Source organism: Pelophylax lessonae, assembly GCF_965119305.1.
Source record: "Pelophylax lessonae genome assembly, chromosome: 5".
Taxonomy (NCBI): Eukaryota; Metazoa; Chordata; class Amphibia; order Anura; family Ranidae; genus Pelophylax; species Pelophylax lessonae.
In genome coordinates, this window is record NC_138772.1 from 531,938,249 (window position 1) to 531,961,873 (window position 23,625).

Below are 23,625 nucleotides of genomic sequence, written 5' to 3' on the forward strand. Positions count from 1 at the left end.
ATGCAACCCACCCATGAGTCACACGTTTGGCTGTGCAGCTGCAGGAATTTATGCGGGTCCCATAGCGGCACCACCCGCACAGGTGTGAACCTAGTCTTAAATAATAGTTCCAGGTATGGATATTTTATACATAGTTACATCGGTCCAGCTTGGTAACTATGCATATCCACTTGACCTCCAGAAGATTTTACCCCCTGCTTGACCAGAGATTTTTTTGCTAATCAGCACTGCACTACTTTAAATGGTAATTGCCCGGTCATGCAACACTGTACACACATGAAACTTGTATCTTTTTTTTTCCCCCACAAATAAACCCTTTCTTTTAGTGGTATTTGATCACCACAGGGTTTTTCTTTTTTTGCAATATATACAAAAAAAACTACTGCTACATGTCTTTACTACAAATAAAAAAACACAATAAGTGTATATTAATTGGTTTGTGTGAAAGGTATAGCACCCGGTATAGATACTAGAACTTTTATTTCTTAGTTTTTTTTTTATACTAGTAAAGGCAGCTATCCGTGACTTAGGCTCGGTTCACACTAGCCTGACTCCATGGCCCGGCTCCTTCCCATAAGATATGGCATGACTGTAAAGCTGGCCATGGACAGATTGAATTTCAATCCTTGTTTGTCCATCCACATTCAACAGAAGATGATCATTACATCAACTTATTTCAAACAGACAAGCTGGAATACTTTTGTTGATCAGCGGCTGCAGTCAATGTATTCTGACAGTGGATAGGGGGGATCTCTCATCCACCTGGCTTAGGTGGGTGGAGGAACTTATTATTTTCTTTTGTTCAGACCGCTGGTTGAACCAAAAAAAAAATTGCATCTATGGCCAACTTAAGTCTGGCACCCAGTTCCCCACTTCCATCCTTTTCTCTTTAGGCCGTGACAGGCTCAACTCAATATACCACCAGACATACAATCCAGTGACATTGGTTATGGGCAGCCGGTCTGCACAGCATAATACATTTCCGTGGCACAGGCAGGACAGCTTCAGTGGTTGTTTTGGTGCTGCAGCTGGGCCACCTGCACTATGGAAATGCATAATGCCATGCGGCTTGCATCCAAGCAACCAATAAAACTGAGAACAAAGAGCTGTTGGCCATGCTAGCTCAGCATCCAGACCATCTAGAACAGGGTCTCCAAGCTTTTTAAACAAAGGGTCAGTTTACTGTTCTTCAGACTTATGGGGGGCAGGACTGTGGCCATTGGAAGTAAAAATAGTACCGACATCCATGGAATAAACAATGCCCCCGTCTTTAGTATCGGTGGGAGGAATAGCGTTCCATCGTGGGGTCAGTGGGAGGAATTTTTCCCCATTATTGGTGTCATTGGGAGTTATTCTGCCTTTTCATTGGTGTCAGTGGGAGGAATTTTGCCCCATTGTTGGTATCAGTGGTGGAAAATACTATAGTGCCCCATTGGTGGGATAAAAGCAAGCAAAGAGCCACATCTGGCCCCTGGGCCAAAGTTTAGAGACCACTGCACTTTGTACTCCTTGGAAGTAAAGAAAAAGTTGGGTGAGACTTCTTTAAAACGGAACTTCACTCAAAAAGCGAAGTCCCGAAGGGACATTGCCTCCCCCCCTGCCTTTTTGGGTGGGGATCGAGCACCAATTTATATATCAGTACCTGCTCCTAAAATCCTGGCCTAGAGGAGGATGATGTCCCTTTCCCCTCCCGCTGCCTCTTGAGACCTGTCACATGTCCCAGGAGGCTGCAGGATCATTCAGAAAGGACCTGAAAAATGTGCAGTGGGGAGCCAGCTCACGTATCCAACATAGTGGCACCGAGGACCTGTTGGGGTAAGAAGAGTCGGCTGCTGTCAGAGGGATATCAGCCCCGAAGAGAAACAGCAACTGTGCCCACCAGTGCCACCTACCAGTGCAGGTCAGTGCCACCTATCAGTGCCCACCAGTGCCACCAATCAGTGCCCATCAGTGCCACCAATCCATGCCCACCAGTGCCCCATCATCAGTGCTGCCTATCAGTGTCACCTATCAGTGCCTATCATTGTGCATCAGTGCCACATAGTGCCCAGTGCCACCTACCAGTGCCCTTCAGTGTCGCCTTATCAGTGCCCATCAGTACAGCCTATAAGTGCCTATCAGGGCCCATCAGTGCCACCTCATCAGCGCACATCAATAAAGGAGAAAAATTACCTGTTTGCAAAATTTTATAACAAACTATAAAAACTGTTTTTTTTTTTCTTCAAAAATTTCGGTCGTTTTTGTTCAGCAAAAAAAAAAAAAGCAAAAAAGAAAAAAAAAAACAGTACTAATTAAATACCACCAAAAGAAGGCTCTATTTGTTTGAAAAACATGATAAAAATTTAATTTGAGTACAGTGTTGCATGACTATTGTCATTCAAAGTGCGACAGCGCTGAAAGCAGAGAATTGGCCTGGGGCGGGAAGGGGTTTAAGTGTCCGGTAGGCAAGTGACTAAGCAGATTTAAACCTCCGATCTTTCACATCCAAGGAAGCTGCTTCTATTTGATCTGCAACTGCCATAATAGTGCACATGTGATCAGTTAGGACTCCAGCCATTTGATGGTTTCACAGTTTTATTAAAGCGGAGTTCCACCCAAAAGTGGAACTTCCGCTTTAGGGAGTCCTGACCCCCCGACATGCCACATTTGGCATGTAATTTTTTTGGGGGGGAGCGGGTACCTAGTTTTGACAGGTACCCGCTCCCACTTCCGCTCGGAGCGCCGCGGCGCCCTGAGCGGAAGTTCTCCTCTCTCCCTCCATCCCTGCAATCTTCTGGGACACGTCAGAGGTCCCAGAAGATTGCCGGCCAATCACGGCGCGCAGCGCGACTCGCGCATGCGCAGTGGGTACCCGGCTGTGAAGCCGCAAACTGTAACAGCCGGGTGCCCACAGCAGTGATGCCGGCGCCGAGGGAGAGGATCGAGGCTTCCGGCGGCCGCATCGCTGGACCGTTGGACAGGTGAGTAAATGGCTGGAACTCCGCTTTAAGGACAGAAGCAAATGTGACAGTCAGCAATCCCAGCATTCCAAGAACCTAACTGTTTTTTGAAACCATTAAATTGATGGGTTTAGTTCCGCTTTAGGATTTACTGCTGTTCAGGAGCTCCCGGCTTCAGCAAAATGCCAGCCCCTGGCAAGAAGAAACAGGAGCAATGCTAGAGTCAATTTACATCATACACTAATTTTGATAGCATAATTATTATTAATGTGGAATGTACTGAATATTCCTTGCTAAAGAACATGATTTTTTGTATATTAAAGTTGTTTTGGGTAAAGTTCCGCTTTAGGGCTTGCATACTCCATACATTCCCTACTAAAAGTAGGGTAGAATAACAGCGAGGGATTTTTTATAAACACAAAGCTAAACTACCTTTGGCAGCAAAACACACAGCAATAGGCTGCAAACCAAAGTGACAAATGGTAATTATCTCACTTTCTTTGCAGGGGTGGGAGATTTTACATACAGTGTTGTGAATGTAATTAGCCGCTATTCCACTTCCAGCAAATCGTGTCATTTTCTTGCACTGGGTAGTCTTTTAACCTCTTCAGACATGCACATGACACACATGATCAACATATTGCCAACAAACTTATCAGTGAGTGTTTCTAAGTGTAATTTCTCATTATTATAAATGCAATGTAAATATAATTATTTAAAGTTGATGTAAACTAAGTCCCCGTTCACACTAAGGCGACCTGGTCGCCTCACAAGTCGCCATAGGTCGCCTTCCATAGGGAAGCTGCGGACCCGTTCTAATAGGAGCGACACAAGTTGCTCCGACTTAGAAAAAGGGTCCGGAGCTTCTTTGGGGCGACCTAGAGGCGAACGCCATAGACTTCAATGTTATGAAGTCCGTGCCGGCCGCTCCGAGGTCGCGGCGCGCTGCTCGCACTGCGACCTCGGAGGTCGCCTCCCCCAAGTCGGATCGCCCCAGTGTGAACGGGGCCTAAGGCTCCACATGTCAGAGAATTGCCAGTTTGTATTCACTTTTTTTTTTTTTTTTTCTTTTTTATCTCAGATCTACAGCATCTTTCAGACACTTGTAAAAGGTAAGAATGAAAGTGATACTAAACAGAGAAGTGTTAATTGCCATCATTAATTCACATAAATCATCTACGCTCACCGGCCACTTTATTAGGTACACCTGTTCAATTGCATGGTAACACAAATTGCTAATCAGCCAATCACATAGCAGCAATTTAATGCATTTAGACGTGGTGAAGACGACTTGTTGAACTTCAAACTGAGCATTAGAATGGGGAAGAACAGGGATTTAAAGCGGTTGTATTGTATCCCCCCAAAAAAAAACCTGCAGGACAATGGCATAATGTGCTAGTATGCATTGCATATTAACACATTATGAAATAGTTCCCTTAGAACGAAGCCCCGACACGGTCACCCAGACACGGCTGAGGCAGCTGACATGTTCTCTCGGCGGCTCCAGTGCTGTGAGTGGCCGGAGCCTCGATGACGCCACTCCCGCACATGAGCGCAGGAGTTCACTTTCTGGCAAGGAGCTCTGAAGATACGCTGGACCTTCAGAGCGAATGCGCCGTGGGTGTCAGCGGCTGCATGCAGGGTGAATATCTCCTAAACTGTGCAGGTTTAGGAGATATTCATTTTACCTACAGGTAAGCCTTATTATAGGGCTTATTATAGGGCTTACCTGTAGGTAAAAGTTAAATAGCAGAGTATACTACCGCTTTAAGTGACTTTAAACGTGGCATGGTTGTTGGTGCCAGACAGGCTGGTCTGAGTATTACAAAAACTGCTGATCTACTGGGATTATCACCCACAACCATCGCTAGGATTTACAGAGAATGATCAGAAAAAGAGGAAATATTAAATGAGGGGCAGTTGTGTGATAAAAATGCCTCATTGATGTCAGAGGAGAATGGGCAGACTGGTTCGAGATGACAGAAAAGCGTAACTCAAATAACCGCTCGTTACAACCAAGGCATGCAGAATACCATCTTTGAACACATAACACATCTAACCTTGAAGCAGATGGGCTACAACAGCAGAATACCACACTGGGTGCCACTCCTGTCAGCTAAGAACAGGAAACTGAGGCTACAATTCGCACAGATCACCAAAATTGGACAATAGAAAATTGGAAAAACGTTGCTTGGTCTGATGAGTCTCAATTTCAGCTGCCACATTCAGATGGTAGGGTCAGAATTTGGAGCAAACAACATGAAAGCATGGATCCATCCTCCTATCTCAGTGGATACCCAATCGGGGGAAACGCGTCAGAGAGGAAGTGCGGCGTCCTCATCACTAACACATCGATACAACGGTCCACACTGCAGGCGGCCGCCGGTACCTGCTTTATCTCCGAGGGAGACTAGAAGCGTGGATTATCTACTACATTGTAAGTGCATTTTCTCTTGTCTTGAATAACTGTTGTTATGATAATGCACCATGGCGGTCCCCTCTTTTCTGTTCCCATATTATTGAGGAAAAGATACCTGAGATCATACCAGCGATCCACTACACAGTAATTTCGTGCAGGACAGGATTACAGGATTGTTCAAGGCTTTAATTAATGTCCCTTCTGGTAAGAGTCTAATCACTCTGTTTAACCACTTGCCTTCTGTGCACTTAAACACCCTTCCCATCCAGGCCAATTTTCAGCTTTCAGCGCTCTCACACTTTGAATGACAATTGCGCGGTCATGCTACACTGTACCCATATGAAATTTTTATCATTTTTTTCACACAAATAGAGCTTTCTTTTGGTGGTATTTAATCACCTCTGGGTTTTTTATTTTTTACAAAAAAAAGAATAAAGACAGAAAATTTTGGGAAAAAAAAAAGTTTTTCTTATTTTCTGCGAGTAAATTTTGAAAATAAATTTTTCTCCCTCACTGATGTGCGCTGATGAGGCGGCACTGATAGGCTGCACTTATGGGCACTGATAGGCTGCACTTATGGGCACTGATGAGGTGGCACTTATGGGCACTGATGAGGTGGCACTTATGGGCACTGATGAGGAGGTACTAATATGCCGCACTGATGAGCACTGATAGGCGGCACTGATAGGCGGCACTGATAGGCACTGAGAGGTGGCACTGCTGGGTACTGAGAGGTGGCACTGCTGGGCACTGAGAGGTGGCACTGACGGGCGGCACTGATGGACACTAACGGGTGGCACTGATGGACACTGATGAGCACTGATGGGCGGCACTGATGAGCACTGATGGGCAGCACCATCAGTGCCCACACTCAGTGCCCATAGTGCTGCCAGTCAGTGCTCATCAGTGCCTAGATGAGCAGGCACTGATGGGCACTGACTGGCAACACTATGGGCACTGATTGTGGGCATTGATGGGGCACTGATGGCGGGCACTGTGGGCACTGATGGGGGGGCAATGTGTGTGGTTTTTTTACCTTCAGTAATCAGGGCACTGGTGATCAGTGCCCTGATTACATGTCTCTGTGTCCCCAGCGGCAGTCGGCTCCCCCTCCTTCCTCACACTGCAGTGTCTGTGTGAGGAAGGAGCGCCGGCGATGAGAGATGATCTCATATGTTTACATATGAGATCATTTCTCATTGGACGGCTTGATCACGTGGTGAATGGCCGCTGTGATTGGCCATTCACCACGATCTGTGATCGGCCGTGTCGACACAGATTCTCCCCGATGCGCACTCGCGGGAGCGCGCTGGGGGCGTGTCACTGGAGGCCGTTTAAAAACGGCCTCCCGAAAATTCGAGTCCGCGCTGCAGCCGTATATAGGCTGTAGCGCGGATGGGAGGGGGTTAAGGAACAGTGCCAGCCTGATTCACTTGGAACTTTCCCCTTGCTGCATGATCTCTGGAGCAGGGTTATCTCTTTATGCCCTTTTATTTCAACTCTTTGGTAAGAAGTTAAGCTGGTGGTGGGACGCTGAACCTTCAATCACGTGGTCTGCACCTTCCTTAGTTATATTGTTTTCTCACCGAAGAGCTATGGATTTTTTGATTCACTGTTCACTTTTTAATTGGACTGTTTAACACTTTCTTGGATGGACATTATTGTTTAATACACATGGGTGGTTCATCTGTTCAATTGCATTGATTTGCATTTGTCTTGTTATTGTGTCATTTATACCTTGATATAGTTTTTGTCACAGTTATATCACGGATCACAGCATTTATGCTTTGTTGTATATAATTGATTGTTTTTTTGGGTTAGCGCACCTGATTCATACATTTTCATCACATTATTTATCACTCTAAGGTAGCAGCATACCCCATTTTTTATCAGCGCACTTTCTTTATACATTTCATGGATCCATCCTGCCTTGTATCAATGGTTCAGGCTGGTGGTGTAATGGTGTGGAGATATTTTCTTGGCACACTTTGGGTTCCTTAGTACCAACTGAGCATTGTTTAAAACCGCACGGCCTACCTGAGTATTGTTGCTGACCATGTCCATCCCTTTATGACTACAGTGTCCCCATCTTCTGATGGCTCCTTCCAGCAGGATAATGTACCATGTCACAAAGCTCCAATCATCTCACCACTGGTTTCTTCACCATGACAATGAGGTCACTGTACTCCAATGGCCTCCACACTCACCAGATCTCATCCAATAGAGGACCTTAGGGATGTGGTGGAACGTGAGATTCCCATCATGGATGTGCAGCTGACAAATCTGCAGCAACTGCGTGATGTTATCATGTCACTATGAACCAAAATCTCTGAGGAACTATTCCAACACCTTGTTGAATCTATTCCACGAAGAATGAAGGCAAAAGGGGTTCCAACCCGGTACTAGCAAGATGTACCTAATAAAGTGGCCAGTAAATGAAAATCCCCTGCCGACCGCACACTGTGATTTTACTGCTACAGTGCGGGTCAGCTGTGTGTGTGTGTATATATATATATATATATATATAAATAATTTTCAAAAAAGTTGCGCTATTTATGAGAAATAAATAGATTAGAATAACAAAGTGAATGAAATTATGAATAAAATGAATCACAAATTAAATTGAATTAAATATATAATAACTATGAAAAAGTATAAAAAAAGTGATAATCAGGGTTAATTTAAAACCCAGTTATTAATAGTCTCAAAAAGTCCCAAAAGTGAAAAAATGATAAGCCAGGGATCTGAGATCTTCTTAAAACAGCAAATAAATGGTTACTCGTGGAAAAGCACACGTGAAGAATGGACTTTTCACCACCATATGAAGAACCTGCTTATCAGATATAAGCGACCTAAAAGGTCAGAACGCCAAACAGAGCAAATACCGCTGATGTAAACCTCGCTGTACTGTGTCCATATTAAGGAAACGTCTCAAGAAGAAGAGGTAGAGGCTCCATAGTGTAAAACCATCAACCACTTTATTAACCACTTGCCGTCTGCTTACGTGGACACTACTGCGGCAAAGTGGTCTGTTATCGTCTGGCGACGTAGACCTACGTCGCCAGACACTCCCATTTCTCGGCGGCGCGCGCCGCTGGAGGCTCGCTCCCGCTATATTCAGTCACAGCGGGAGTCGGGCCAGGGGAGGAGCAGCGGCGATCGCCGCTGCTCTTCCCCGATCGTCGGGGATCTAGTGTGGAGATCCGCCTGCTTGTGTAAACACAAGCGGGCGGATCTCCTAAGTGACAGGGAGTGACAGATTGCAGTGTTCAGCATAGCTGAACATCCGATCTGTCCCTGTGTCACTCAGTCACCTCCCCCCACACACGTCAGTAAGCACCAGGCATACATTAACCCCTCCCTCTCCAATAAAATTAACCCCTTCCCTGCCAGTGTAATTTTTACAGTAACAGTGCATATGTATAGCACTGATTACTGCAGTAATGTCACTGGTACCCCCAAAAGTGTCAAAAATGTCAGTCAAGGGTCCGATCTGTCCGCCGCAATGTCGCAGTCCCGCAAAAAAAAAAAAAAAAAAAAAAATCGCAGATCGCCACCATTACTCATTAAAAAAAAAAAAACACCAAAAATGACAGAAATCTTTCCCTTAGTTAGTAAACGCAATAACTTTTGCGCAAACCAATCAAAATACGCTTATTGTGATTTTTTTTACCAAACATAGGTAGTAGAAAACAAATTGGCCAAAAATTTAAAAAAAATGTTGATTTTTACATTTTTTTGGGGGGAATTTCGTATAAAAAAAAAAAATGTGTTTTTTCAAAATTTATGCTATTTTTTTTTTTATAGCGCAAAAAGTAAAAATCGCACAGGTGATCAAATACCACCAAAAGAAAGCTCTGTTTGTGGTAAAAAAAAGGACGTAAATTTTGTTTGGGTATGGCGTCGCACGACCGCGCAATTGTCAGTTAAATTCGCACAGCGCCGAATCGCAAAAAGTGGCCCAGACGTAAGACAGCAAAATCCTCCGGTGGTAAAGTGGTTAAACAATAAAAATTCAATTTACAGTGTCACATAAGACTCGCGCAGCATGCAGATAAACACAATCTGAGCCGGCCGGCTCTCTGCTAAACCCGTCCTTCCGGGAACAGTCTTAGCTTGCGGATGACGTCAGCACGTCGCGACCCAACGCATTTCATCACATAGGACGTTGTCCTGGGGACGACATTTTAATGTGAACAAGCTTTTAGAAGAAACATCAGTTGAATTTTAATCCATATGGTGGCGGTGCTTCTGCTTGGAAATGCTCTGCAGTGTGTGTGCTTTTATGTTCCTCTCTCTCAATTCAGAACTGTCAGTCTCCTTATACTGGATAAAATAAAATCTCTTCTATCTAGCAGTGTTTCTCAACATTTTTTCAGTCAAGGCACCCTTTTAAAATTACAGACAATCCCAAGGAACCCTCCAAAATTATGGACAATCCTGTGATGCCCCATTCTAAAATGTAAAAATTATTCTAATAGTTTTATATAATGCAGCAACATCAATACACGTAGGACACCCAACATTAGATGTGATTTATCCTTCCAAACAAATACACTTTTGCAAACTGGTACTGACTAGTATTCCAATGTTTCTCTTCTCCCTCAGTTTTTCTCTATCACTTGGAGAGAGGCAAGGGAGGGTCAAAGAAGGATTATATGCCGGCAACTGACATCCTCCTTATAAACTGATGATGCCATTGGTCGTTAGGAGGTTGGCAGCTAGAAGGTTGTAATGGTGTACAATGAAAACCTGTGGCTTTGTGTAACTAAAAGGCAGCCTTCATCCACCCACAGGCTTGTATACAATTTTGGGATAATCTTTAGGCATTTTGCCAAGGCACCCCTGAAGAAACCTCAAGGCACCCCAGGCTGCCTGGGCACCCTGGTTGAAAAAGGCTGCATTAGAGGACGACCGTACAAATCTGCATATGAAAATATGGTACAGCAAGCATGCAACGTGAGATCCGGATTTCGTTTTTAGAACCAGTGAAAACAACCTCAGAATGAGACCTCAAGGCAAACACATTATATAAATCTGGTTTGTTTTTTCGGTTCCATAATATTTTATTGTGAGAATTCAGAGAAATACAAACGGTGGCATAAACATTTTCAAATGGGCCCATCGGCCTGTTAACAGTTAACGTTACATGACCAGAACAGTGGTCGAATGCTATAATTGAAATTCAGGTTAACAAAAGATCAAATAGTAGAAAGTCACAAATGTCGGCAAGTTAGGTATGTTTAGTATAGATTTGTAATCTCGTAGGCCAGAGAGACCCAACGTCTATAGAGACGCCAGGCGTATAGTGGAGCCAATTGGGAGCTTGTTGAGCTGGCCTGCTTTGTTTTTTCATACATAGGGTAGTCAGGAGTAAAGGTAAGATCTATTAAAGATTATAAACCTACGACACACGAGGCTCCAATCTGGCCTCCTATCTCCCCCACGCAAACACAGTCCCCCCTGACCGATGACATCGCTATCACTGATGGAGGAGAGAGTTAATAACAACAGAGAGTGCCTGTCTTTATTAACATTCACCTGCAGCTAAAGATTAATGTATCCACAGCCATGATCCATGTAGTCCATTTATTACTGTCTGCACCACCACTGGCTGTGGGGGATTACAGCCGCCTGTGCCATTTGGCTTTCTGTAGAAATCAGACGATGGACTAAAAAAAAAATTCTAATGTGTTCACTGAACCTGGGAAATTTTAGTTTGTCAATTTAATATAAAGCTGAACTCTAGGCAGATATAAAAAGGTACAAAGTAACCTCTTAATGCTCCCGTAATGTATATGTGCGGTTGCAAAACGGGTGGGTTTAGGCCTTATATATGCTTACATTGCACTTTGAAGGGCGATCCACGTTCGGATCAGGGCCCTTTTCACACTAGTGCGACTTGTCCCGCGATTTTGGACCGCAAAAATCGCATGACAAGTCGTTTTCCATTATTTTCAATGAGCCCGCTCACTCATGTCCGCCGCTCACTCGCGATCGTCAGTTACACCGGGAGAAAGGCAGGCGGCTAATGTAAACACAGCCGCCTGTCATTCTCCCCTGTGTAAGAATGGAGATCATACGGTCCTGCTATTTAGGACCGTAGATCTGTGCTGTTACATCACTAGCCACATCCAATCACAGTTAGAAGCACGCCCCTAGGGACACACTTAACCTCTCCTTCACTAATAAAGTTAACCCCTTCCCTGCCAGTGTTATTTTTACAGTAACAGTGCATATTTATAGCACTGATTACTGTAGTAATGTCACTGGTACCCCCAAAAGTGTCAAAAATGTCAGTCAAGGGTCCGATCTGTCTGCCGCAATGTCGCAGTCCCGCAAAAAAAAAAAAAAACGCAGATCGCCGCCATTACTAGTTAAAAAAAAAAAAAAAAAACAATAAAAAAGACAAAAATCTTTCCCTTAGTTAGTAAACGCAATAACTTTTGCGCAAACCAATCAAAATACGCTTATTGTGATTTTTTACCAAACATAGGTAGCAGAAAACAAATTGGCCAAAAATCTAAAAAAAAATTTGATTTTTACATTTTTTGGGGGGAATTTCATATAAAAAAAATGTGAAAAATATTGTTATTTTTGCAAAATTGTCGCTCTTTTTTTGATTATAGCGCATGATCAAAAAATCGCACAGGTGATCAAATACTACCAAAAGAAAGCTCTGTTTGTGGGAAAAAAAGGATGTCAAATTCGTTTAGGTACAGCGTCGCACGACCGCGCAATTGTCCGTTAAAGTCACGCAGTGCCGAATCGCAAAATAGGGCCTGGTCAGGAAGGGGGTAAAATCTTCCAGGGCTTAAGTGGTTAATATTTGCATTTATATAGCGCCAATAAATTCTGTAGCGCTTTACAATATTCAATTACAAGCAAGTGGGTCCCGAAAAATAACTGTATTCAGAAGTGGGTTTTGGCCCAAAAAGGTTTGGGAAGCCCTGACCTAGAGCATTTAACAGTGCCTTGAAAATTAACCGGTTGCCGACCGCCGCAAGTACATATACTGCGGCGGTCAGCCCCGGCCAGGCAAAGTGACGTACCGGTACGTCACTAGCCCTAGGAGCCAATAGCGGGCGGGCGCGCACCGCCGGAGGCGCGCTCCCACCTCGGCTCGTTCACAGACACCTCCATGCGTGTGACCGGCGGACCCGATGTCCGCCGGTCACTCGCGATCGTCCGCTGTGAAGGGAGAAAGGCAGGCGGCTAATGTAAACAAAGCCGCCTGTCATTCTTCCCTGTGTAAAAGCACTGATCTAACGGTCCTGCTATGTAGTTCCGTTGATCTGTGCTGTTACACACACAGCCACATCCCTGCACAGTAAGAAGAACGCCCCTAGGGACACACATAGTCACTGCATCTCTAATAAAAGTTAACCCCTTCCCTGCCAGTGTCATTTTTACAGTAACAGTGCATATGTATAGCACTGATTACTGTAGTAATGTCACTGGTACCCCCAAAAGTGTCAAAAATGTCAGTCAAAGGTCCGATCTGTCCGCCGCAATGTCGCAGTTGCGCAGTTGCGCAAAAAAAAAAAAAAAAAAAAAAAATCGCAGATCGCCGCCATTACTCGTTAAAAAAAAAAGAAATTACAAAAATCTCAAGAACGGTTGCATGAGCAAAAGCTGAAAGCATACAAAAGGGGTGGGGAGAAGACATACAGGACAAGACTATGAGTAAGGGAGGGGCACAGGAGATTCCGTGAGGCCAGACCGTTAGCTATGCCAGGCTGGCACTGCATGGTTAGTTACAGCGAGTGTAGGGTCATCAACTCTGTTTAAACCCCTATATGTCGGAATACCGCACTACAGTCACGTCACCTTCCAGGGCAGTCACATGAGAGGATGCACACCTAGTGTGGGACTACTGCTTGAAGGACCTTGCCATAAAAGACCAGATCTTGGGCAAAGCCTAGATCGATCCTGTAATGCCTTGCAAGCGTGGAAATCGATGGTCCAGATAGCTGCTTTCCAGATCTGCTCAATGGAAGCCCTCAGCCCTCTCAGCCCAGGATGTAGCGATCTAGCGGGTGAAATGAGCTTTTAGTCCCGGAGAACAATTGAGGTTTGGAGAGGCGTAAGCCATTCCGATCCATCTAGCTATGGAGCTTTTAGATGCCAGTTTCCCTTTACGTACGCCCCCAAACAAGACAAAAATGGCCAAAAAAATCCAAAAGGGCTTGGTGACTTCTAAGTGATAAAGGACACAGTGGGAAGAATAGTGACTCATCATTGGTAGCAATGGGAGAAATATTGCTCCAATACCAATTTTGGTATTACTGAGAGGAATAGTGTGCCATTGTTGGGATCAGTGGAAGGAATAATGCCCCACTGTTGGTGTCAGTGGGAGAAGTAGTGCCCTTATCATTGGTATCAGTGGCAGGAGTTTGCCCCAGTGTTGGTGTCGGTGAGAGCAATAGTGCTTCGTATGAGTGGATAAAAATGGTACCACAAGGGTCAGATAAAAGCTATTAAAGGGCCGCATTTGGCCTCTGGGCTGCAGTTTGGAGACCACTGGTGTATACTAAAGTATGAATGGTAAAGGCCTGTTAGAGAGGGTATAAAGAAAATGAAAAGAAGAATGTGGAGGAAAGGGGATTACAAGCAAAAAATAGAGAACATAGAAGGGGAGAGGGAGAGGAAAGGGTGGTAAGAAGGTGGGGGTGGGGTAACCCTTAACCCAAGGGGTTCCTTGAACATCCACTTATGTCTAAATGTGTAGGGCTCTGGCATTATGTTCGTAGTAGGCTATCCAGAGGGACCATATTTGAGTAATTTGTCTTGAGCAATTAGTGTAACAGCCATTCTTTTTTTTTCATTAGTCATGGTCCCATTTAAAAGGTTTTAATTTTGAGTAAGTTCAATGCTGGGGACTTTTACAAATAGGCTGCGATTCGCTTGGTGGCTTTAAATATGAAGCCAATCAGCTCATTAATACATTCCTGAAAGCAAGCAATGCAAGTACCTAAATTTCACTTGGAATCGACCTCTTGCAATCCCTGTACAGCAGAGCTCAGAGAGAGAGGGAGAGGCGGAATAAAGAGCCACCAAGATCGGCTGCAATGCACTGAGAATTTTGGTAGGAGGAAAGAGCAGAGTGACAAAAAGATGAACTCATCAGTATTTTGCTTCTCCTTTCACTGTCCAGTCACAGGCTAGGGAAGGGACTAAAGACCTGTAACTTAACTGCAGAAGATCAAAATCAGGTCTCCTCCACTGTCGGGCAGGGCTGTGCAAATCCCAGAACTGGATGGACAAAACAACAAATCTTTTGGCAGATCAAACAGCTCCTTTATATTAGGGATAGACCAATTATCAGCAAGGCTGATATATCGGTGGCCGATATGCACTTTCCCCGATATATCGGTATCGGCCCAGGAACTGACCGATATTGCCGATATTTTTGTGACGTCATTCTGCCTTCTTAGGCTGCCTCCCTCGCCTTGGACAGCCTCGTCTGGAGTCAGGACTAGTCTCGCGGGAGTGTATCACAGCCATACACCCATCCACAGCAGCCCGGTGCCAGCCAGCCACCCACATCCACAGGCCCTGCACCAGACAGCCACAGGCACTGTACCAGCGAGCCAGCTAGCCACCCACAGGCTCTGTACCAGCCAGCTACAGGCACTGTACCAGCCAGCCACCCACCAACAGGCCCTGTACCAGCCAGCAACCCACAGCCCCTGTCCCAGCCAGCCACCCACCACAGGGTGCCAGCCACCCACCCACAGACAGGGTGCCAGACAGCCAGCCACCCACAGGCCCTAGAACAGCCAGCCACAGGCACTGTACCAGCCAGCCGCCCACAGGCCCTGTACCAGCTAGCCACCCACAGCCCCTGTGCCAGCCACCCACCAACCACAGGGTGTCAGCCAGCCACCCACCACAATGTGCCAGACAGACAGCCAACCACCACAGGGTGCCAGCCACCCACCACAGGGTGCCAGCCAGCCATCAACCACAGGGTGCTAGCAAGCCATCCACCCACCACATGGAGCCAGCCAGCCAGTCATCCACCACACCATGCCAGCCAGCCACCCACCACAGGGTGCCAGCAAGCCAGCCATTAAGAATTAAACAATAATTAACATGTTCAGTACCAGATTTGTGTCAAAAATTGTCTTTATTTTTCAAAACTTTAAATGTACAAAATCGGCCGATACGTGGTGACCAAAATATCTGTATCGGCCCTGAAAAAACCATATCGGTCTATCCCTACTTTATATACATTTCATTTGTGTAGTTAGCGGTTTGCCTGGAGTTCAGCTTTGCAATTCAACATTTCTTTGAAAATAAAGGAGGTGGAAAATCTTATTTTGATATCTGCAACCGGGCTTCAAATTCAAAAGATCTGAATTAAAAACTGCTCATCGCTGCTTTAAATATTTTACAAAGAAAAAACCTTTTTTAGTAGGCAGACAAGACAAAGTATAGTCAGCAGCAGTTATTAGGGAGGACAGGATGCCTCCGGGCTCAGGCGCAGCCTCCCGGAGAAGACGCAGTAGGCCATACTTTGCAGTGAGCAGGTCTGGCAGTGATATGATCTGCAGGGCAATGACAGTCTGCTTAGCTGCTTTGAGAGCGGGCATTTGACAGTTCATCTGAAAGGTCCCAGCAAACACTTGGTCCCTCTGGCTGCCCTCCAGGTCATTAGCTGTGATGTAGAGCTGTTCTGTCACGGAGGCCCAGCACAATGCTCGGTGTCAATCACTGACTCTCCAGCCCATCATGAAAAGTGTGCAGAATGCAAACTTTGCATTGCCAGATTGTCTGCAGAGTCAAGTCTATGTTAATAAAGTCGCAATATATTAAAAACCATGTACTTAAAAAAAGAAATTCTGCTATTTAAGTTTGAAAATCAAACCACAAAGTGTGTCAGTGTGTATCATCAATAAGATGCAATTATTAAAAAAAAAAACAATTTGCAAAATTAAAAAAACAAAAAAAAAGGCAATTTGCAAAATTAGAATAAAATGCATAGATTCGAGAAAATTATTCAAGTGCAGGAATTGCTAAATTTTTAGCCTGTACAAATGAGATAAAATTTCCTATGGCATTTAAAGATAAACTCCAAAAAAACTAGAAAATTCTCCCTTGCAGGGGGACTGCATCCACAATGCAAGAGTTAAGCCTCGTACACACCAACAGATTATCGGACGATATTTCTTTAGTTTTTGCATGTTAGTCTCATATGGAAAGTGAAAAGACAAGAACTCACTGCTCAAGGTGGTGTGATTGCCTGATGACTCACACCGATGCATGCCCCAGCTCGCCTCCGTGAAAACTTGATAAAGGAAAAGGAATTGGCAGCACTCCAGGTTGAGTCGAAATCCAGGTTTATTGACTGGACATCCAATTAGGACAATCGTGACAAAATACACTTTGTCACGATTGTCATAATTGGATGTCCAGTCAATAAACCTGGATTTTGACTCAACCTGGAGTGCTGCCAATTCCTTTTCCTTTATCATATGGAAAGTGAAGAGGTTACTTTCATATGAAAATTCTCGTACGACAGAATTCAACTTCAGAAGTGATGTCATGTGTTGATTTTGGTTTTGTATGCATTCTTTAGTTTCTGAGCATGCCTATTCTTGCTCTTATGATTTTTTTTTCAGACGGAAACTGTACTATTTAAAACGAAAATCAGACATGTTCACGTACAATAAAAATTTTATAGCCTGCACATCCAGTATTTGTCGTACGAAAATCCGTAATCGGCTGTCAAAAGCACTATATGAACGATCCGAAGATTGGTAGATCGTTCGTCGGACTAAATTTTACTTCAGATTTTCTTATTGTGTGTATGGGCCTTTAGTGGCTCTTTTAGGTCAGGAGGGGTGGGAAAACAGGTTTACTTACTTGATCTCCGCTACTGCAGGTTCCTCTGCGCTGCAGGACCAGTCTCTGCAGCCTCTCCTCCCCATTGCTCTGGCAGGGCTCATGCACACTGCAGCTCACAAAAGCTGCCTATACAGGCGTTTGAGATTTTTTTTTTTCCTGCCTCTAAACTCCCCGTCCATGTTTGCCTATGTGTCAAGGCACACTATAGGTGTTTTCATGAGTTTAGTGGCAGAAAAATCCCCTCCAAAGTCACGTTCAGAAGAGTAGTTTTTGGGCTGAAAAAAGGCCTTAACCACTTTGCCGCTGCTCACTAGAGCTCTACTGCGGCAAAGTGGCTCGATAACATCTGGCGACATAGACCTACGTCGCCAGACATTCCCCTCTCTCGGCGGCGCGCGCGCACCACCGGAGGCTCGCTCCTGCTGTATTCAGTCACCGCGGGAGTCGGGCCGGGGGAGGAGCGGCGGCGATCGCTGCTGCTCTTCCCCGATCGCTGGGGATCGAGTGTGGAGATCCGCCTGCTTGTGTAAACACAAGCGGGCAGATCTCCTAAGTGACAGGCAGGGTTCGGCATAGCTGAACCTGCAATCTGTCCTTGTGTCACATAGTCCCCTCCCCCCACACGTGGCATACATTAACCCCTTGATCACCAATAAAAATTAACCCCTTCCCTGCCAGTGTCATTTTTACAGTAACAGTGCATATTTATAGCACTGATTACTGTAGTAATGTCACTGGTACCCCCAAAAGTGTCAAAAATATCAGTCAAGGGTCCGATCTGTCCGCCGCAATGTCGCAGTCCCGCAAAAAAAAAAACACCAAAAATGACAAAAATCTTTCCCTTAGTTAGTAAACGCAATAACTTTTGCGCAAACCAATCAAAATACGCTTATTGCAATTTTTTTTACCAAACATAGGTAGCAGAAAACAAATTGGCCAAAAATGTAAAAAAAATTTTTTTTTACATTTTTTTGGGGGGGGGGAATTTCATATAAAAAAATTTGAAAAATATTGATATTTTTTCAAAATTTAAGCTATTTTTTTTGTTTATAGCGCAAAAAGTAAAAATCGCACAGGTGATCAAATACCACCAAAAGAAAGCTCTGTTTGTGGGAAAAAAAGGACGTAAATTTCTTTTGGGTACGGCGTCGCATGACCGCGCAATTGTCAGTTAAAGTCGCACAGTGCCGAATCGCAAAAAGTGGCCCAGACGTTAAGACAGCAAAATCCTCCGGTGGTAAAGTGGTTAAAGGTCATAAACCTGTGTAAACGCACATTTACAAGTGTGCTCCGTTTTTCACGTACAGTGGTCAGGAACCACTGTATTTTTATTGGATACATTCCATATATACACATATCCTAGGACACAATACGGCGTACACTGCAGAGGAATGGCATGCATGGGTGTCATCCACGAAGGAAGCCTCTCCTAAAGCCAAAACACAAAAAAGCCCACCTAGAATTTGCCAAGGCCCATGCTAAAAAAGAAGAAGACTACTGGGACTCTGTACTCTGGAGTGATGAGACCAAGATAAATGTTTTTGGAACTGATGGCTTTAAAACGTTATGGCATTGCAAAGGTGAGGAGTACAAAGAAAAATGCATTGTGCCTACAGTGAAACATGGTGGTGGCAGTGTCCTTCTGTGGGGCTGCATGAGAGCTTCTTGTGTTGGGGAGCTGCATTTCATTGATGATATCATGAATTCACAGATGTACTGCTCTATATTGAAATAAAAGATGCTGCAACCCTCCTGTGCCCTTGTCCGTTGTGCACTTTTCCAACATGACATTGATCCAAAACACACATCCACTGTTTCATTTCTGAAGAATATCAGGGTAAAAGTAATTTGGTGGTCAAGTATGTCTCCTGATCTGAACCTAATTGAAAACCTCTAGGGAATTCTGAAGAGACATGTTGAGCATCACTCTCTATCCAGCATCCAGGCTCTAAAAGATGTCATTATGGAAGAATGGAAAAAGATAGATGTTGTAATATGTCACAAACTTGTGCATTCAATGCATAGAAGACTTGGTGCTGTCCTTACAAATCATGGAGGGCATACAAAATACTAGATAGAATAGTTTTTGTTGTGGGGTGTATTCATTTTTGCATCAACTAATTTGAGTAAAACTGAAGATTTTGTAATCTAAGTTATATTATTAATCTTATTTTCATGTAATGAGCTCAACAAATGTTCTATAGAACTCCGTTTTATTTGAAATGTTGGGAATTGTTCTTGTGTCCATTGAGATATTGATTTCAGTAATTCAATTCAAATCTAATGTATTAAATAGATTCATTAGACACGTAGTGATATGCACTATATTTTCAAACATATTGGGATAACCAGTATGAATACCCCAAAATTAAAAAAACAATACCGGATAATCGTGCAATACATTTATTTATAAAAATCTTCTCTTAAAAACATAAGCCAGTAAACGCACATTTCCTTGTGCCATACAGCGGCACCCACTAGAGATCGCCTGGTCAATATGCAATCCTCGCCATTTGTGACTAGAGCCGGCATGCGTTCCATAGAGTCGGATGTGACGAAACCGGAAATATCACCGCTACCCGGACCCCAATGTATTTTACTGGAAGGCGTCATCAGGAACGATTATTCTGTATTTTCTTTTATTTTGGGATATCCATGCTGGTGACACTGTATGGATGCTGAGCCCATACCAACATTAATAAATTCAATAAAAGCTGTGAGGGTCCTGGTGGCCCAAAGCCATCTGGTGAGTGGCCCCCTTCCTACAGGAGGAGAAGCACATTTAAAAAGAGGAGCACTTTTCAAAAGGAAGAGCATGAAGCACTAATCAACGTGTGGTGTTTTTATAGAAATTGCACAAAGGACTGTCACTGCTGTAATTGATTACAGGATATTCACTTATTGCTATTAGGAGCACTGAACTGTTTTATTTTCATATATTTGATGTTTATGTTGGTTTTTTTATGTGGATACATATTCGTTTTAACAGCTAGCACCTCAACATAAGATTTTCATGCATTTTTTGGTACACACCAAAATTGATGGCAACTGCTTGATAAGAAATTAGAAAATGTCATAGGAGGAGCCATTATACGTAACCAAATTATACATATTGTACTGTGTTGAAATGTATATGTTGTATTTTAATATATTGTTTGTTCAATTATTCTACAGCTATCCTCTTGAGCATCCCTCTGTATCCCTGTACCCCTGAAGAAGCGGTTCACACCGCGAAACATGTAGGGTAGCGGGCTGGGGTTCACCTTCGGAATACCAGATTGGCACCGGTATTGTCTGGCCCAACAGTATTTCCTGGTGACGCCGTTTACAAAGATATGAGGATATGCATATGCTGATTTCATGTATTGATTGAATGTATTGTATTGAGTCGTTCCCCCTGTCTCCGTTTATGTCGTTTAATGTAAATTATCCTTTTTTCATATTAAAGCAATTTCTTTTAAATATGTTGTCTGTAATGGTGTGATATCACCCATATTGGGCTTAGACGGTACCCATAAAGTCTCAATATATGCCTCATTTTGTTCCCATATTTTTTCCATTTCATTTTTTATTCATTTTTATTCAGCCCCTCTACTTTTGACAACATAGTGCATTTCATGCATTTCTTTCTTTTCATTTTGATGAATATGGCTTACTGATAGTGAAAACCCAAAATTTAGTATTTCAGAAAATTAGAATATTGTGAAAATGTTCAATATTGTAGACTCATGATGTCCCACTCTAATCAGCTAATTAACTCAAAACACTGTAGATGTTTCCTGAGCCTATAAATGGTCTCTCAGTTTGGTTCAGTAGGTTACACAATCATGAGGAAGACTGCTGACTTTTCAATTCTTGAAGGCCATTAGGAAAATTCACAAGGAGGGGACTACGGCTGGTGCCAGTGCTTCAGGAGCCACCACACACAGACGCATCCAAGACATGGGCTACGACTGTGGCATTCCTTGCGTCAAGCCACTTCTGAACAAGCAACAACATCAAAAACGTCTTACGTGGTCTAAGGAGAAAAAGAACTAGACTGTTGCTCAGTGGTCCAAATTCCTCTTTTCGGATGAAAGTAAGTTTTGCATTTCATTTGGAAAGAGTGGAGAGGCACAGAATCCAAGTTGCATGAGGTCCAGTGTGAAGTTTCCACAGTCAGTGATGATTTGGGGAGTCATGTCATCTGCTGGTGTTGGCCCACTGTGTTTTATCAACTCAAAAGACAGCACAGCCCTCTACCAGGAAATTCAAGAGCACTTCTTGCTTCCCTCTGCTGACCAGCTGTATGGAGATGCTGATTTCATTTTTCAGCTAAACTTGGCACCTGCCCACACTGCCAAAACTACCAACACCTGGTTTAATGATCATGGTATCACTGTGCTTGATTGGCCAGCAAACTCACTTGACCTAAACCCCATAAAGAATCTGTGGGGTATTGTTAAGAGGAAGATGAGAGACACCAGACTCAACAATGCAGACGAGCTGAAGGCCGCTATCAAAGGAACCTGGGCTTCCAATACACCTCAACAGTGCCACAGGCTGATCACCTCCATGCCACGCCGCATTGATGCAGTAATTCATGCAAAAGGACACCTAACCAAGTATTGAGTGCATCCTATACTGTACATGGATATACTTTCCAGTAAGCCAACATTTCTGTAATAAAAATCCTTTTTTTTTTTTTGGTCTTATGTAATATTCACATTTTCTGAGATACTGAATTTGAGGGTGTCACTAGCTGTAAGCCATAATCATCAACATTAAAAGAAAGAAATGCTTAAAATATATCACTCTGCCTGTAATGCATCTATATAAAATATATAGGTTTCACTTTTTGAATTGCATTACTGAAATAAATGAACTTTTTGATGATATTTTAATTTTTTTGAGTTGCACCTGAATAGCGCTCTATTTCTCGTGCTTACATATGCTTACTTTGTGCAATAAAGTTCATGTTTAAAAAAATATATGTATGTTGTTTTTTTTTCTTTTGTGCAGTGACATTTATTACTAATTAATATGAATGTAAAGCCAGACATCAAGAGGCCTCCACCCAGGAATACATAGGACACTATGGAGTTGATTTACTAAAACTGGAGCGTGCAAAATCTGTTGAAGCTCGGCAAAGAAACCAATCAGCTTTCAGGTTTTATTGTCAATGCCTAACTGAACCAGCTGAAGGTAGAAGCTGATTGGCTACCATTCACAGCTGCACACGATTCTGTGTGCTCCAGTTTTAGTAAATCTCCCCCTATGTATTAGGACAGGGTCTCCAAACTATGGCCCTCTAGTTGTTTAGGAACTACATTTTCCATCATGTCTGTGAATGTCAGTGTTTTACAATGCCTCATGGGACATGTAGTCCTGCAACAGCTGGAGGGACGTAGTTTGGTGATCCCTGTATTAGGATATAGGACACAGAGTAGTCTCCACTGTCAGGATACAATAACACAGTGGGTAGGATTCCTCCTTCCACCTCACTTGTTTGGATGGGAGAATCCATTAGGTTTTTTTTTTTTTTAAATCATCCAGAAAAAAAAAAAAAAAAAAAAAATCCATATATGGGCAGCCTTTTGCAGGAACATTTTGCAAAAATCATACCTTCAGTAAAATAAATCATAAAGGCTAAAATAACTTTCATGTACATTTAAAAAGTTCTACAATCAGCAGGAATCTGACAAGCATTTCTGACAAAACTCCCCCTCAATCCTCAGGACACAAGAGGGGTCCGCCAGCCTCATCCATTATTCCCTTTACTGACTGCAGAGTGCATGTTAATCGCAGCTGGGGACATCTCTTAAAGTGTACCAAAATAAATTGTCAACGCACCTTCTGTGTTCCTCCCGGAGGGTGCGAGCGGTCGGAGGGGGATGATGATGTGATCGGGACTTAGGCCTTCCTTGGAATGATTCTCTGTCACGTGTAGCAGGAGCTCCGAATGACTGGGAGAGAACAAGTTACACAGTTTACACATGTAGATCGAGCTCGCCCCTATAAAACAAAAAGTAGAAAACGCCAAGGTAAAACATACTGATCTATGTATATTATTGTTCAAGTAGAACTCCAGGCAAACAACTAAACACACAGATGAAATGCATGCAATGTACCTGTTTCCCCTGCCAAAACAATTGTATTTCTGTCCATCTATTTTCTAAGATTTACAGCTTGGTGACCTGACTTCCTAAACCACTTCCCATCCACAATCTGTATATTAAAAATGACAACGTCCTGTACTAAAGATATGGCAATAAATGTCACCCCATTGTAGAGCCAGCAGCTGACACTTGGCGCAGTTGCTCGCCCTCATTCCTAACCGTCACTGACAGCTGGGCTCAAGACTAACAATCAGGAAACAACCAGAGTGGTTCCCAATCATGGGATCACTATTGTCAGCTTTGACCACATGCAGGC

The 23,625-nt window shown here is 43.6% G+C and overlaps 1 protein-coding gene across 2 annotated transcripts in view; it reads right to left on the bottom strand.

Moving 5' to 3' along the window:
• ZFAT (zinc finger and AT-hook domain containing) overlaps positions 1–23,625 on the bottom strand; it is a 352,480-nt gene that overhangs the window by 316,487 nt on the left and 12,368 nt on the right. For both annotated transcript variants that reach the window (XM_082258103.1, XM_082258102.1), the window contains exon 2: positions 23,044–23,205. In XM_082258103.1, the coding sequence (XP_082114229.1) occupies positions 23,044–23,205 (162 nt within the window). The remainder of the gene's footprint in view (positions 1–23,043; positions 23,206–23,625) is intronic.